This window comes from Amyelois transitella, chromosome 31 (genome assembly GCF_032362555.1).
Source record: "Amyelois transitella isolate CPQ chromosome 31, ilAmyTran1.1, whole genome shotgun sequence".
NCBI classification, from domain to species: domain Eukaryota; kingdom Metazoa; phylum Arthropoda; class Insecta; order Lepidoptera; family Pyralidae; genus Amyelois; species Amyelois transitella.
The window spans coordinates 2,841,194-2,858,128 of NC_083534.1; the positions used below are offsets into that span (position 1 = coordinate 2,841,194).

Consider the following 16,935-nt stretch of genomic DNA (forward strand, 5'->3'; position numbering starts at 1 on the left):
CGATGGGCTAGCAACCTGTCACTTTATGAATCTCATGATTCACATCAATCTGATGATGAACATCAAGCCTAATAGCTGAACGTGGTCTGTCAGTCTTTCAAGACATTAGATATAGACGTGATTATATGAATGAATGAGCGAACTCACTCCCGGAGCAAACGATTCAACTTTAAATATAGTAAACTTAATCAGCTGGTTCCAGAATAGTCCTTCATTTTCTTGTTGGGTATTTGCATTCTAAAGCCATCTAGCATTTTTCAAACGTTATCGATTATTCGAAAAAAACTACTACATACTATGTAACAGGACATCTCGGAGCGAGTTGCGTCATCACTTACTACTATCGAATTTCTATGGAATTACGTACGTTACGTTCCGACACTATTAACTAGATGACGTTCCTCTCTGCTTAATTTGACTGAATATGCATGCATGCCCGCTCAATAGCAAAGAGTAATATACGGGCTCAATAGTTTTGTGTCACCTATATCAGATGGCGCGCGTTGCTCTATTCGGAAATTTAATTACGATATTAAGTTGTCGCATACAGTATGTGAGGCAAAAGAAAAAATATTAAGGCCTACCTGACCAATAAGGACTTCTCACAGACAACATGGACTAAACTCTATTTCACGAACGACGAAAAGGCATCATGTCTTATAGGAGGTATTATGTCTTATTTCCTTACTCTTTATAACACTTCGAATTACCTCAAATACAGATAAGGGAGAAATATACGACAGGTGATCATCATACAAATAATAATATATTGTGTTACCACATTATAAAGAATAAAGTTCAGGCCATTCACTCCATTATTTTCCATTATTTATGTTCGCTTGCGGCATAGACTTGTGGTTGTAGCATAGAATTATACATACATACATATACATATAATCACGTCTATATCCCTTGCGGGGTAGACAGAGCCAACAGTCTTGAAAAGACTGAATGGCCACGTTCAGCTATTTGGCTTAATGATAGAATTGAGATAAAAATAGTGACAGGTTGCTAGCCCATCGCCTAAAAGAAGAATCCCAAGTTTATAAGCCTTACCCTTAGTCGCCTTTTACGACATCCATGGGAAAGAGACGGAGTGGTCCTATTCTTTTTTGTAATGGTGCCGGGAACCACACGGCATTATTAGAATTATTAAAATAATAATGTGTAAAACGTGGACCCTCCTCCATAATATGTTGTTAAAGAGTATATAATCGCTACATAGACGCTTAAAAAATATCATAATTTTGATGTTAAAATTCGTCAACATTCAATTCAAATTTGGCGGTGGCAAGTTACCGATAAAACTGCACTACAAAATGGTCGGTAAAACAACCTCCGCGTCATGTGCCCCACCCCGCTCCTCAGGGCAGCGGATGAGGCAGGACGCCAGCGCCAGCCAGGCAGTAACATCGAGCGTAAGAACTTGAGAACACGGTCCGCGTGTGATACGACTCAGTTCGCGTTTGATATGAAGCGACCGCCGCTTTATCCAAACTGTATTCAGTGAAATAATGTAAAACAATCCAAGAATCAAGCTGCATTACGGCGCCAAGTCGCCACACATCGCGTCTTCGTACACGCCAGCCGGCCGGCGCGACGCGGCCACAAAAAAAGACTCAAAATCTCGATGTCAGTGCCCGTCAGGATCCCAGTGCCAGTGTAGTGTAGTTTTAAAATAGTTAAATGGATAAACAGCGTGCAATGTTCGTATGAGGAAGAAAGGAAACAGGAACATTGTAAGTGGAGCGTGCGTTATTTCTGTTGTGTATGAGCAGAAATGCGGGGTAGCTCGCCCCGATACCCGGAGGTTTTAGCATACGAGTGGGGCGCCCGCCGCTGATCGAACCACGGAGGTACGGAGGTCTATCCCTCGTATTCTCAATGTTTTTTATAAACACATACCGAACAGGTCCTTTTCGTAACCCGTTTTTTGTGCGCCGCACTTTTTTTTGGAGGGAATGTTTTGAATCGACACCCTTGTAGGTTATTTATTCTCTTTGAAATATTTTGTCGATGATACCAATACATCGCATTAATGTAAATAAATAAAATGATTAGTGCTTGTTGTCTCGCTCTCACACGGCGTATGTATACATTAGGCGATTATCATTTGTTTTGTTTTTCAAAGGTTTGGGGTATGAAGTATTATTGTAGCTTTGAGAATTTCGACGAGGTTCAATCAATTGCATAAACACAGCAAACAGTCTGCATGTGCAAAGCCCAACATCATATTTTGGAACTATATAAATCTCATGACTTATGGCAATATGCTGTAGGAATATCTACTGTTATTTTCATATTAGAAATGGGTACCAAAAAGTCATATTAAAATGATACCCAATTAAATAAAGATTTAATTGGGAGAAGGCTCCACAAGCATTCCTTATCAATTCAAATCAACATGGTTTCTGTCACACAGGGGAGGTGTTTATCAATATGGTATACTAGAGGCCGCCCACGACTTCGTCCGCATGGAAACCCTATCAATCCCGCGGGAACTCTGGGATAAAAAGTAGCCTATGTGTTATTCTGGGTCTTCAGCTACCTACATACCAAATTTCATGGTAATCGGTTCAGTAGTTTTTGCGTGAAAGAGTAACAAACATCCATACATCCATACAAACTTTCGCCTTTATAATAGTAGTAGGACTAGAGGCCGCCCGCGACTTCGTCCGCATGGAAACCCTAACAATCCCGCGGGAACTCTGGGATAAAAAGTAGCCTATGTGTTATTCTGGGTCTTCAGCTACCTACATACCAAATTTCATGGTAATCGGTTCAGTAGTTTTTGCGTGAAAGAGTAACAAACATCCATACAAACTTTCGCCTTTATAATAGTAGTAGGATAGTAGGATTAGTGCATAATAAATCCAAATAGTTAAATGAAATTAATTTCTGATTTTACATTCTACGATTGGCCTAATGTGCTTTTACACACTCATATTGCCTAATTATACTTAATCCGTGATACTCAGTAAGACACGGGTTTGCATCTTATGGTAAAAGAAACCTGCACATTCAGGCAACTGGATGTGTAACCATGGATCCAATACGGGTTAGGTTTATCTCCAAACGCTGCAGAGGTCAGACAGGAGTTGCTTCGTGTAAAATCTTTACCCAATCCAGGATCCATGGTGAAAGGCATACCCCGGGCTCCTCTCCAGAGTGATGAGGATGCAACTGGGACTACAGCTATGAGGAATAAAAAGATTGCATCTTTATACTTGACAGGGTATATGGAGCAAATGGTCACTTTTATTATTCATTCTTTATTTTCTTCAGAAAAGAGATTATAATGGAAATGCACTGAATTTCCCTGAAGAGCCTTGGGTAAGGCTAAAAACTTATAAAATCTCATTCATATAGTCACATAGAGCCCACAATTTTGAAAAGACTGAAAGGTGACAGATTGCTTGCCCATCGCCTACAAGAAGAATCCCAAGTTTATAAGCCTAGCCAAGTTTATATTCATCCTACTAATCCAACTGCCTATTAATAAAAAAGGTTGTATGTATGTGTGGATGATTGTAACACTTTCACGCAAATACTACTGAACCGATTACGATGAAATTTGATATGTAGGTTGCTGAAGACCTAGAGTAATACATAGGCTATACTTTTCATCCCGGAGTTCCCGCTAGATTGATTGTTACATTATGATAGGGTTTCCACGCGGACGAATCGCGGGCGGACTCTAGTTTATTATAATTTTTAAATGATTACAATATTTTGTAAAAATAAAAAGCGAGGTCTTTCGCGGCGAACGACTGGTATAGATTCACAAGTGGAAGGTACGATTGTATTGAAATGTTAGCATCATTCGTATTTATCATGTCTTGGTACCATGCCAACGTTGAGAGCATGCGTCGCGTACTTCGTGTGGTGCACCTGTTTTTTTTATCAGACTAGCTTTTGACCGCGACTCCACCCGCGTGAGAATTATCTCATGTTCTGTTTCGTAATCCACACCAATACATACATATGTGTATTTTGACGGCCTCTGTGGCGCAGCGGTAGTGTCCTTGCCTGTGACACAGAAGGTCCAGAGTTCGAATCCCGACCAGGGCATGATGATAAACAAACTTCCTCTGATTGGCCTAGGTCTTGGATATTTATTTATAATAAAATAAAGTATCATTGAGTTAGTTATCTCGTAACACAAGTCTCGAACTTACTTTGAGGCTAACTCAATCTATTTAATTTGTCCTGTTATATTTATTTATCCTATACTAATATTATAAAGCTGAAGAGTTTGTTTGTTTGAAAGCGCTAATCTCAGTAACTACCGGTACGAATTAAATAATTATTTTTGTGTCGAATAGACCATTAATCGAGGAAGGTTTATTAGAAGAAAGAAGGAAGTAAAACAAATACATTCACATACTAACAAACTTTCGCATTTATGAGGACTAGTTGATAACAAACACAGATAATGACGTTATTCTTTCGGGGTAGGCAGAGCCAGTGGTAATAAGACCACGTTTAACGGGATGGCATTATGAAGATGTGAAACTCAGAGACTGGCAGCTGGCACTCATTGCTCCACCGTAGAAAATCATTGGCACACGCCGCCCAGTTTGGGGTTTGTTTAGAACGGCATATCTTCACAGACAACAGCACATCAACCTACCCAAATTCACTGCAAATTCGCCTCTATTACATCGTCATAAGGTCCCGTACATTGTAACTTGATATGCGGTAAACTGTACCAAAAACTGTAATCCAACTTTGCTCCTTCCGGTACCTAACCGTTTCGTTAAATTACTTTGTTACTTTTTATTGCGTCTTGGTTTGTCTTCATTCCGATCCCATCTGGGGTAGGACGCCGCTGAGATAACACCACGAGAATGGCGATATCCTACTGCCCCCTCAAGTCTTGATAATTACGCCGTAGAATTCAAAGGTGTGAAAAATTTCAGCGGGATTTAACTTTACCTATGTAATAAATAAGGGTACAGTCAAAAACAAAAAGGCAGTTATAAGATATACTAGCTGTACCCGCGACTACGTCCGCGTGGGCTGATGCCCAAAATAACTATTCCACGCTTGAAGCCCTCAATGATGAATAATTTCCCCCGTCTTTTCACATTTTCTATTACTTCTTCGCTTCTAATAGTTTCATCGTGATGTTATATAGCCTAAAGACTTCCTCGATAAATAATCTGTTCAACGCAAAAATAATTTTTCAATTCGAACCAGTAGTTCATGAGATTAGCGCTTCAAACAAACAAACTCTTCAGCTTTATAATATTAGTATAGATTATAAGATACATCAATTTTATCACAAAACATTAAAGATTATTTCTTCTTCCTCGTGGCGTTAATAGTCATACATCAAATCAGTCAGTCATGACATCTTCACCTCTCTCTAAAATAATATTTGGCTACATAAATCAAAAATGTTATTTACCTACTTATATTTATTTTCTCAAATTACTATTACTATTGTAAATACCTGTCACTATTTGGATCTCAATTCTGTCATTAAGCCAAACAGCTGAACGTAGCCAAACAGCTGAACGTGGCCTAACAGTTTTTGCAAGACTATTAGCTCTGTTTACCCCGCAATGGATACGTTATTGTACATGTGCTATATTATACTATTTAGCGTCTGTGTGTTTTCGTTTTTATATCGTTGACTGTACCTAGATTTCGTCGGGCATTTTTCCATCGACGAATTACTATGTGACCTACGTAGCCACCAAGGTCACCGTGTCAATGTACCACATTTTTGCACACGGATGATTATGTTTTATCAACAAGTCTAATTGCCAGCATCGCGTCTCGATAACTTTATCATTTGTTCCAGAATACGCAGGTTTATGTAATTATTCAATAAATAAATATAAACCTAAATACACATTACTGCGTAGTCCTAAGTTCAGAAAGATACAACCATACATATAATATACATATATGGGATAAGTACATACATGGGATAAGTCCGCCATTGCAAGTGATTTGTTTCTTTTATAACTATGTACTTACTATTTTCTTGTTATTGTGTTAATTTCTATGCAATAAAGATATTACAAACAAACAAACATATAATCACGTCCATATTCTTTGCGGGACAGACAGGGCCAATAGTCTTGAAGACTGAAAGGCCACGCTCAGCTGCGTGGCTAAGTGATGGAGTTGAGATTCAAATATAGTATATCGCTATCGCCTACAACAAGAATCTCCAAGTCTATTCGCCTGTCTAAGTCGCTTTTTACGACATTCATGGCGAGATATGCAGTGGTCCTATTGTAAAGTGCCGGCAACCACACGGCACGAATGATACAACTGATACAGTATTTCTACCTGTTTCGGGTTTTCTGCCCCTAAGGTTGACCGCGAGAGATAACTTTAGCGATAAGTCCGCATTTTGTATCTTTTTATTGACTCCCTAGCGCTTCTGCCGTGGTTTCACCTTCGTTGGAATGTGGAATTAATAATTATTATATAATACTCATTACAAGAATCCCATCCCAGCTTATACTATAAATAGGAAAATAATAGTAGTGCCGTGTGGTTCCCGGCACTATTACAAAAAAGAATAGGACCACTCCATTTCTTTCCCATGGATGTCGTAAAAGGCGACTAAGGGATAGGCTTATAAACTTAGGATTCCTCTTTATTCCTCTTTTAGGCGATGGGCTAGCAACCTGTCACTATTTGAATCTCGGTTCTATCATTAAGCCAAATAGCTGAACGTGGCCATTCAGTCTTTTCAAGACTGTTGGCTCTGTCTACCCCGCAAGGGATATAGACGTGACCATATGTATGTATGTATGTAATAGTAGTTTTCTATGTTTATATACTCATTGACTGTCTACCAATCATACTGGTATAATTTGGCAAACATATTGCCGCATGAACTTAAGATTAACAAATTCTAGGCTAATTATCTTTCCGAACGCCATTCATGATCTTTATTCTTCTTCTTCCTCCTTGGGTTAATACTGGTTTCATCTAGGCCTCTATGGGATTAGCCCGGGGTGCGCCATCTGACCATGATCCTAGATTAGGAAAGTCAGGTTTTTACACGCGACCTTTGCAGGGAACCTTAGTCATATTGGATCATGGTACAAGCTGATGGAATAGACAACTTGTTGAATGTGTCTATTCCTTTCACAACATCCATGAGACAGAGAGGGAGTGGTCCCATCAGGGCACAAACGTCGTAATCTTTCGATTCTCGAAAAACAGACTTGTCTAACCCACAATTTCCTTGCAGATGTCGGTGGGGCTGCAACGGCGCGTGCCGGCCCTGGACGAGGGCGCGGGCGGGGTGCCGGCGGCATGGAAGAGCGGCAACAGCGACGCACCCTTCCCCTCCTTCGCGCCCCCCGCGGGATCCCCGGCGGGGCCCGCGTTCGCGGCATCGCCCGCGCCGTCCACGCCGGGCCCCGGCCCCGGTTTCGCCGGCCCGCCGTACGCGGCCCCAGGCCCGTTCGGGAGCCCCTCCGCGCGCCCCGGGTCGGGCGGCGGCTTCCCCCCCGGCCCGCCGCCGCCCCAGCAGGGCCACTTCCCAGGGCCCGGCTTCGCGCCGCCAGGGTCTCCGTTCCACCCCCACCCGCCACATCCGCCTATGCCGCCGCATCCACACATGATGGCGCCGTTGCCACCCCCTGTTGACAGGTAAGGTTATCTACCAGTTCACAAGAAATACATGCAGTTTTTGGTAACATGTCCTATTTAAAACTTAAGGTCAAAAGTCAAAAGGCACTATTTGTGCATGCGTGCAGCCGTACCCCCTCTAAGACCTTACTTACCATCTTTGCCCCAAGGTCAAAGGCACGACATTTTAATTAAAAATATTGCTAGGCGGCTAATTCAGTATTGAGTCAGAGAGGTTGGCCTGTGACGTTTCAAATCGGTGTATCTAATGCCCTGATGGACAATGGACACATTTCGAAGTAAACATATAATTAAATGGACCTACCGCTATATGATAGATCAGAAGAGACTCAGTCTTTTCAAGACTGTTGTCTCTGTCTGTAGAATGAGAATAAGACAGTAACTAGTAGCTGAGATTTTAGTAACTAAAGAGCGTCGGTGTTCGAAAAGGTACGGTGCCCGGTTAAAATGCGTAATGCACATAAAAGGCACAGGTTCAAATCCCACGTTGGCCAAGTACTCCCAACACTATTTAATTAGTATTTCCGAAGTTACGTAAATACCTTAGTTTGGAAACTAACCGATGCTATTACTAAGAGGAAAAACATCGTGAGGAAACCTGCACATTCAGGCAACTCTATGTGTAACCATGATCGGGGTAGGTGGTATAATAAGTGGTGAGGCTAGGAGACCGATTTTGTAATGAGAGCATTAGTAGGTTATAAGTTACAAGGAGAGCGTGGACGGAAAGGTCGGAGTGGGAAGGCCTAGACGAATTTATCTTGATCAAATTAAGAACGTCCTGGCAAAGGATCAGGTCAGGATTACCCAAAACCGCCGAGCTACCCAAAACCGCCAAGCGAAAGAATCTGCATACACGATCGATCATAAAGACGATCGTGGCAAGTGGAAAGATGTAGTCTCTGCCTACCCCTCCGGGAAAATAGGCATGTTTTTATGTATGTATGTCTTTTTAATTTGTACAAAAGAACCAAACACCTAGAGGCATTTATTTTTCTTAAATTATCTATTCTATACTATGGTCAGGCAAGGCCCTCACCTTTTGTATGCCATACATCTCTTTCGAAATGAACAATCTTCCAATTTTCTCTGGATACCGCCCACTAGATCGTGCGACCATCTCGTTGCTATCATAAAAATACCCCTGACGGGGTAGGCAGAGCTTGCAGGCTCGTAAAAACTCGAGAACAGGTTTAATTTTGATGGTTTCAGTGATGACATTATAGTGTCAAATTGCTATTGATAGCCCAACGCCTTAGAGTAATTCCAAATTTATAATCGTACTAATGTTACAAATGCGAAAGTTTGTTGTGGGATGTGTTTGTTACTCTCGTACGCAAAAACTACTTTACCGCTTTTTTATGAAACTTTTCAGTAATATATATAGCTTAGCAGATTAACATAATAACTTAAAATAATATTGTAGATTCATCGCGGACGGAGTCGCGGGCAACGGCTAGTATAATATACATAGTTATAGTTTGAAAAAATATTATTACAATCTAAAAATAGACGTTGACTAGCGAGCGCGCCCGACTCTTCCTGCCTCGGCCCGCGAAACCGGTTCTCCACAATCACATCTGACAATGAGACCTGTTTTTTTTAACCTTTTTTTTTCGTTTGCGGACAAGACAGTTGCTCAATCGAGCAGGTAAGGACCGGATTAGAATTGATAACACGTGCCTTGTCTGCGAGCTAATGTGTGCGCTGATTTGTTTCACTTTTTCTCGTGAACAATAAAAGTGTTGACAAATAATTTAAAATGTCTTTAGCCGTGTGTTTCCTGGAAATTTAGTATAGGACCACTCATTATCTTTCCCATGGATGTCGTAAAAGGCGACTAAGGGATAGGCATATAAGCTTTGTAAGTATTCTTCTTTTAGGCGGCAGGCTAGCAACCTGGCACTATTTGAATCTTAATTCTAACATTGTGCCAACCAGCTGAACGTGGCCAGTCAGTGTTTTCCAGATTGTTGTCCATGTCTGCCCCGCAACGGATATAGACGTAATAATATGTATATTATCTATGTATGTATCTGCTAAGTTGGAAATTTTGGTAAATCCCACTAAAGCCCGGGCGAAATCTAACATATTTTTTTTTGTGTATCGTCATATAATGACAGGTATACCATAATATTCGAGTCGTCATGTCATGACGGTAAAAATCGGTAAATTATCCTCCGAGAGTTGAGCTGTGTGAGTGAAGGTAAGCCTGTCGGTGTGAGAGTAATAAAACTGAGTTTGTGTGAGTGTACAAATAAATGTAGGTGAACGGTACGTATATATTTTGTGTCGAGTAGCGATAGCACACACGGTTTCATAAATTAATTAATATTTTTTTTTGTGATCTATTAGTAAGTACATATAAATACATATAATCTGAAATAATCTGAAGTCTTGAAAAGACTGATAGGCCAGCAGCTTAATGATCGAATTGAGATTCAAATAGTGACAGGTTGCTAGCGCATCGCCTAAAAGAAGAATCCCAAGTTTGTAATACTTTCGCTAAGTCGTCTTTTACGACATCCATGGGAAAGAGATGGAGTGGTCCTAGTCTTTTTTGTACTGGTGCCGGGAACCACACGGTAATAAGTAAGTAGTGTTTCGGAACACTGTAGTGGTTGACCGATATACGGGTTGTATTTAAATTGTATCTTATCTTTTTTACCTTTTCTCATGGAGCAATTTTCGGTTTAGATAAAATTTCGACAGACATTCAGGTGTAAAATAAGTCGCATTTAATTCTGAAAATTGGCACGGAAGCGAATCCCCGGACATTAGCAAATATTACCTGAAGGACACAAAGGTATTCTTTGGTTCTATGTGTCTTTAAAAAATACTTTACTAAACCGATCAAGACACCAAAGGTTTATTGACATTTTGACAAGTCATTTTCTTTTTAACTTTTTTTTACGTTTTGTTTATAAAACATGTTAGCATTATCGTAACATTTTTCCAAAACTAACAACAAATATTAATCGACAGTTAAAGTTGCATACAAGATCACGACACCACAAATTCAAAGAACCTCTAGAATTTAATCCAAAAAAGTAGGTAATCTAGTTTCAAACTCTGAAGACCAAAAAAAATATTAAAATCTAAACATTTTCTAATGTTACCCTTTTCTTCTAACGCTACTCGCCCACCCCGAGTACTCATCTATACGTATACTTGCACCGTCTATGTATTTGTCGGTACCGCTTCGCCCAGTATCTGGTGACACCGCGCGTCCCCCGCGGGCCATACTCGAACCACCGCCATCTAGCGCCCCGGGTGACGTTACAGAGCTCAAGTTTAACCGGTTGTCGTATACATAAGCAAAGACTATATGAAGTGAGACGCCACTCGCTTGCTCGAGTGTCGTCTGCTGCGCTCCCCGATCAGAATCATTCGAAATTCGAGTGAAATTTTGACGGTTTTTCTTTATTTTCTCGTTACGTTGGTAACTCTTGCTTGGGCTACGGTCGCGTTTGTGATTTCTTTTTTTTTTTTTTCATTTTTATTGACCAAAGTTTACAATAGGTATGGGAGTTAAGGCGAAATAATAATATAGTTTCGTTAATTGAGAACCAAAAGATTTGATACTTGGTACTTAAATTTGTTTTCTTTTTATATTTACTTTTTAAGTAATTTTTAATTTAACGGAAATATCATTTGGAAGTTCTGATAATATTCTTACTAATTATATATTAAAAAAAATGTTTTCTACCTTACTGGACTCTGATTGTGTCTGAAGATCAGGGTAACTTATTTCTTGCATGCATCTTATACAAGTTTTACTAATTATTCATGTAATATAGTCAACAATATTATTATGATGAGAATTTTAAATTTATCAAGGTACAGACTTACATTTGGGAACCTTCTTTTAAGTAGCAACCAAGCTTTCGATAGCTGAAACCTGCCCATCGAGTTACTATGTCTACCTCGTAAGGTTAACATGTGCTTTTATACCACCATACACTTACTAACACCTTTATACCAGGACTAACCAAAATTAATTCCAATACTTCGTTTTTTTACATTTTATATTTATTTTTGTTTAGTATGCTTGCTTTAGCTCAATTCCGGCGAAAAGACGTGCGCCAGTCAGTATCTCAGGTTCAAGATTGTAAATTCTCCTTCATATGTGTGGTTGTTTAATGAATATAAATAATACAGCGCATTAAATTAAATCTTATATATAAAATTCTCGTGTCACAATGTTCGTTCCCGTACTCCTCCGAAACGGCTTGACCGATTCTCATGAAATTTTGTAGGCATATTGAGTAGGTTTGAAATCGGTCAACATCTATTTTTCACACCCCTTAGTGATAAGGGTTGTCCACCCGTAACATTTATTTCTTAACTAGGAATCACTTGAAAATTATTTATATGGCAGAACAACGTTTGCGGGGACAGCTATTTATTATATATTAGTATATATTAGTATTCCGACGTATGGGTTTTCAATTAAATATACGTATTACATATTTTTCCACAATGAAATGAATGGCCGCAGGAGCGAAGGAATTAACAACAATAATGTTGTTAATTCCTTCGCTCCTGCGGCCTCTATCATTCAGATTTGATTGAAAAAAACCAGCTTGTTTTTCGTAGCACCATTGCTTACTAGGTCATCAGGCATACATATTATAATTCTTATACCTAAGTTTGTTAAGCCGATAGTGTCAGACCGTAACCTATATTTAGGTATCGGTATCGGGGCGAGAGCACGTGCGAGGGTGGATGTCACCCCCCCTCGGAGCGCTGCGCTCCTAATACGACGGTCGCCGATCGGCATTTTGTGGACCGTTTTTTTTTTTTTTTTTCAATTATGTCGTGTTAAGTTAATTTTCTTCGTCCGAATCTAGGACATGACAAATGCGAAGGTGAGTTTGTTCGTTTGTCCTTCCTCTTCACAGCTAACGCACTGAACCGATCTTGATGAAATTTTGCATAGGTATGTAAGGAGTTATAGGGTTCTTTTCATACGAGTGGAACCGTCGGTAGCTAGTTTGTTTGGCATTTTCCTTTCATTAAATTTTGAATGCAACGTTTAAAATCTTTTATAATAATCTTTTAAATAACAAAGATGAAACCGCTCCGCTATCACTCACATTCAGATTCTTCTTTTTTACTGTACTGCAAAGGAAGGTTTTTGTTTTTTTTTGTATTAGAAAAATATGTAGATATCACTTATTTTAAATCAGTGACGTCAACTAACAAAGATATATCTTAAATCTAAAGCTAGGATGAAAGAGGAAGTTACGAAGATTCATTTTCATTTCACGCATACCACAAACCTGTACTTTCATGTCTTAAATCTATTCTTCTATTTTCAACGTTTAATTCTTTTTTTATAATTAAGTATCAAGATTAAATAGCTCAACTATATAATGCCAACCCTACTACCACCCACTCAATCGCCGGCAAAAATGCAGAGTTCAGAAAAATATTTTTTATTTTATTTTTACAGGAGTCACTCACCCGTGTTTACCTGAAACACCGTGTAGGTATAGCCAGTTGAAATTAATTAATGTTTATTTAAATTTCATGTAGGTATATAAAGATAAAATATTCTTAAGTAAAAAAAATTTGTGAAAAAGTGGACTGTATAATTAGATAAAATAAAATTTGTTATTATTATGAAAAATGATATAACTCGTGAACAGTTGAATTGGTAATTTTATTTGACGTTAGGGACAGAAAAAAAATAAAAGAAAACATTAGGTAGGTATTCAAAAAAGGTTGTTATAAAAATAGTTCACAACACATATAATCACGTCTATATCCCTTGCGGGGTAGGCAGAGCCAAGAGTCTTTAGAGACTGATAGGCCACTGTCAGCTGTTTCGCATTGAGATTCATATAACGACAGGTAAAAGTTAATGAACAAATTAAGTATACGAACTCAATTCATTAATTTACACAGAATGCTGAGCCGTCTTTTGTCTACATACATTCGTTCATTCGTATAATCACGCCTATATCCCTTGCGGGGTAGACAGAGCAGTCTTGAAAAGACTTAAAGGCCACGTTCAGCTGTTAGGCATAATAATAGAATTGAGATTCAAATATTGACAGGTTGCTAGCACATCGGCCCTATAAGAAGAATCTCAAGTTTATAAGCATATCCCTTAGTCGCCTTTTACGACGTCCATGGGAAAGATATTGAGTGGTCCAATTCTTTTTTATATTGTTGCCGGGATCCACACGGCACACAATCACTACTACTTCATACAATACTCTTAATTGCACCGCAAGTAATTATACAAAAAAATCAGAAATGAATTCCATTCATAAATTCTCGTATTCAACATTACATGTGGGCAATACGAGTATTTCATGGAAATCAGTGGTTTTGACGTAAAAACAGAACACACATACACACACTTACATGTTTATAATATTAGTATGGATTCAGTAAAAGAAAAAAAAGGGCAAGACTCATCAACTCATGGGATTCTCATTAAGGTGATGGGCTAGCAACCTGTCACTTGTAGAATCTGAATTCCATCATAATAACGTCTAGCCGAGCGTGGCGTTCGGGTCACGTGGTCTATTCATTTTAGTAAGCATCATCTATACTAACCTATGCCGTGTGGTTCCCGGCACCAATACAAAAAAGAATAGGACCACTCCATCTGTTTCCAATGGATGTCGTAAAAGGCGACTAAGAGATAGGCTTACAAACTTGGGATTATTATTTAGGCGATGGGCCAGCAACCTGTCACTAGTTTAATCTCAATTCTATCATTAAGCCAAATAGCTGATCGTGGCCATTTAGTCTTTCAAGACTGTTGGCTCTGTCTACCCCGTAAGGGATATAGACGTGATGATATGTATGTATGTATCTATACTAACATTATAAAGCCGAAGAGTTTGTTTGTTTTTTGGTTTGAACGCGCTAATCTCAGGAAGTATTGGTTCGAATTGAAAAATTATTTTTGTGTTGAATAGACCATTTATCGAGGAAGAGGAGGCTTTAGGCTATAGGTATAACGTCACGCTGCAACTATTTGGAGCGAAGAAATGATGGAAAATGTGAAAAAAACTGGGGAAGTTATTCATCCTTGAGGGTTTCAATGATGTCCAAAATAACTATTCCACGCGGATGAAGTCGCAGGCACAGCTAGTACATACATATAATCACATCTATATCCCTCGCGGGGAATACAAAGCCTTGAAAAGACTGATAGGACACGTTCAGCTGTCCGGTTGAAGTTGTGACAGGTTGCTAGCTCTTTTTTGGCCTCTGGCAACACTGGAGCTCACTTGTCATTTTTATAGCTCCGCAATAAATTTAATGAAATAAATGTTTAAAAGCACTAAAACTTACTATAATTTAAATGTTAAATAAGAAAATATTATAATAAATGTGTTATAGTGTTTTTTCGTTAAGAAATATATAGTTTTGTATGGGTAATTTGTGGTGAAAGTTGTAGTCAAGTAGTTGCCGGTTTATAACGTAAACAAAGGTTAGTTCGCCTGTTTTTGTAGTTAATCCTATTGTTTATCGTAGTGTACACCATCAGGTATACTTTATAGACTCTTCTGTTGCCACACATCCAGACGGTAGCCATAATTAATAATTAATATTTATTAAGTAGGTAGATCTTGAAAGGTTAGGTAAGTTGGTTTATAAACTTAACAAGCACTTTTAAATCAAAAACTATATTCGTCCTGTTCCCTGTATTGTACATAAGTCCCATATTTGTTAAATATGTCTACCTCAAGCCGTGCTGTAACTGTTCGTCAAGTTGAACTCAAGCTGAAGACAGCACTTCTCAACCTCAAAACGGAGAGAGAAGAAAAGGAAAGATTACTTTTGGAAAGGGAACAGAACGAACAGGAATTTCAATGTTTACTTGATCGTAACACAAAATTAAATTTAAGTTTAACAGAAAGTAGATTACAATGTGATGACTTAGTTGAGCAGTTAAACCAGCTTAAGTTAGAGTTAGGATATTTCCAGCAATGTAGTGATACTTATGAAGATGTCCTTAGACATAATATTAAATTAGAAAAAGAGCTAGGAGAGGCACGAAGACGAATAGAGCATTATGAACAATCAAGGCAGTCCTTAGAGGTCAATAATATGTTTGACCAGATAATTTCAGTTACCTCCGCTCCTCTCTTAGACTCAGTGATTGATCTCACAAGTGAGACCTCACTATGTGAAATTAATAAACAATCTACAGCTATTCGGTTAAGTCACAACAAATGCAGAAAAATCAGAAAATTAAACAAAATTATTAAAAAGAATAAAATCCAAATGAACATTAATAAGAAAAAGTCCCATATAATAAAATCTGGGATCAAAATATATTCAAATATGTGTTCTTGTTTGGAATTAACTGAAAGTAAATTGCTGGAAAGTCAGGAGTTATATAGTGTTGACACCAAGACCTTAACGGAACAAATCTCACAGCTTGAGGAAAATGTATCCAATCTTTTGGAAAAAAATACTGAATCTCTCAGACAAATCTCCGATCATGTCATGGCTACAGAATCATTAATTAAAGATGCTAATTACATTGAGGAAATGATCAAATCCGCAGGAGACTTATGTACCTGTGGAATATTTAACGGGTCAAGTATCAGTAGTACCGTAGTTCCCTCCCCATGTCTTGGGGGCTTGTCTGATAGTATGCCGGAGAGTGTCGGTGTTGATATGTGTAGCCCCCAGAACACAGTCATTTTTTCAGACAGCATAGGACGCAACATGGGTAAACTGTTTAGTGAGAATTTATCAAATATAATAAATTATTGTCTACCCAATTCCAACTACTCACAAATTATTAATTGTATAAAAAACACACAATTGAGCAACACATCTACAATTGTTATAATGGTTGGAAACAGTTTAAATATTAGTAAACAAGACCTTATTCAGGGTCTAGGTACTCTGAATAATTTAAATGTAGGTAAAATAATTTTTTGTGCTTTTCCCTATTTAAGTTGTCAGACGCCAAAGAAGAATAAATTTATTCATTTGATGAACAATATTGTTCATAATATGTCATGTCGTCATGACAAGTTTGTATTTTTTGATACAAATTTGTTCATAAAAAATTGTTTTTTGACTAAAGATAATATTTATCTTTCTAGACTTTATAAAAAAAGAATTGCTACTTTGATAGCAAACAACATAAAAGAATGGACGAGTTTACATTGTGGTAAACTACATTGTTTACAAAATCTGACAAAATCTACAGAATCATCAAATTGTTGTAATGATGATTCTGTGGACGCTTCATGTGGTTTAAACTAAACCACAGGACAAAAGGAAGGACAAATGAATTAAAAATTGTACACCAAAATA

General features: G+C 38.4%; 1 protein-coding gene across 2 annotated transcripts in view; it reads left to right on the forward strand.

Annotated features, from left to right (window-relative positions):
* Positions 1 to 1,390: 1,390 nt before the first annotated feature.
* LOC106130062 (LIM domain-binding protein 2) overlaps positions 1,391 to 16,935 on the forward strand; it is a 38,596-nt gene continuing 23,051 nt past the window's right edge. The window contains exons 1-2 of one of the 2 annotated variants that reach the window (XM_060953242.1): positions 1,391 to 1,856; positions 7,226 to 7,629. In XM_060953242.1, the coding sequence (XP_060809225.1) occupies positions 7,226 to 7,629 (404 nt within the window). In that variant the 5' untranslated portion in view covers positions 1,391 to 1,856. The remainder of the gene's footprint in view (positions 1,857 to 7,225; positions 7,630 to 16,935) is intronic. The other variant, XM_060953241.1, reaches the window with a different exon arrangement.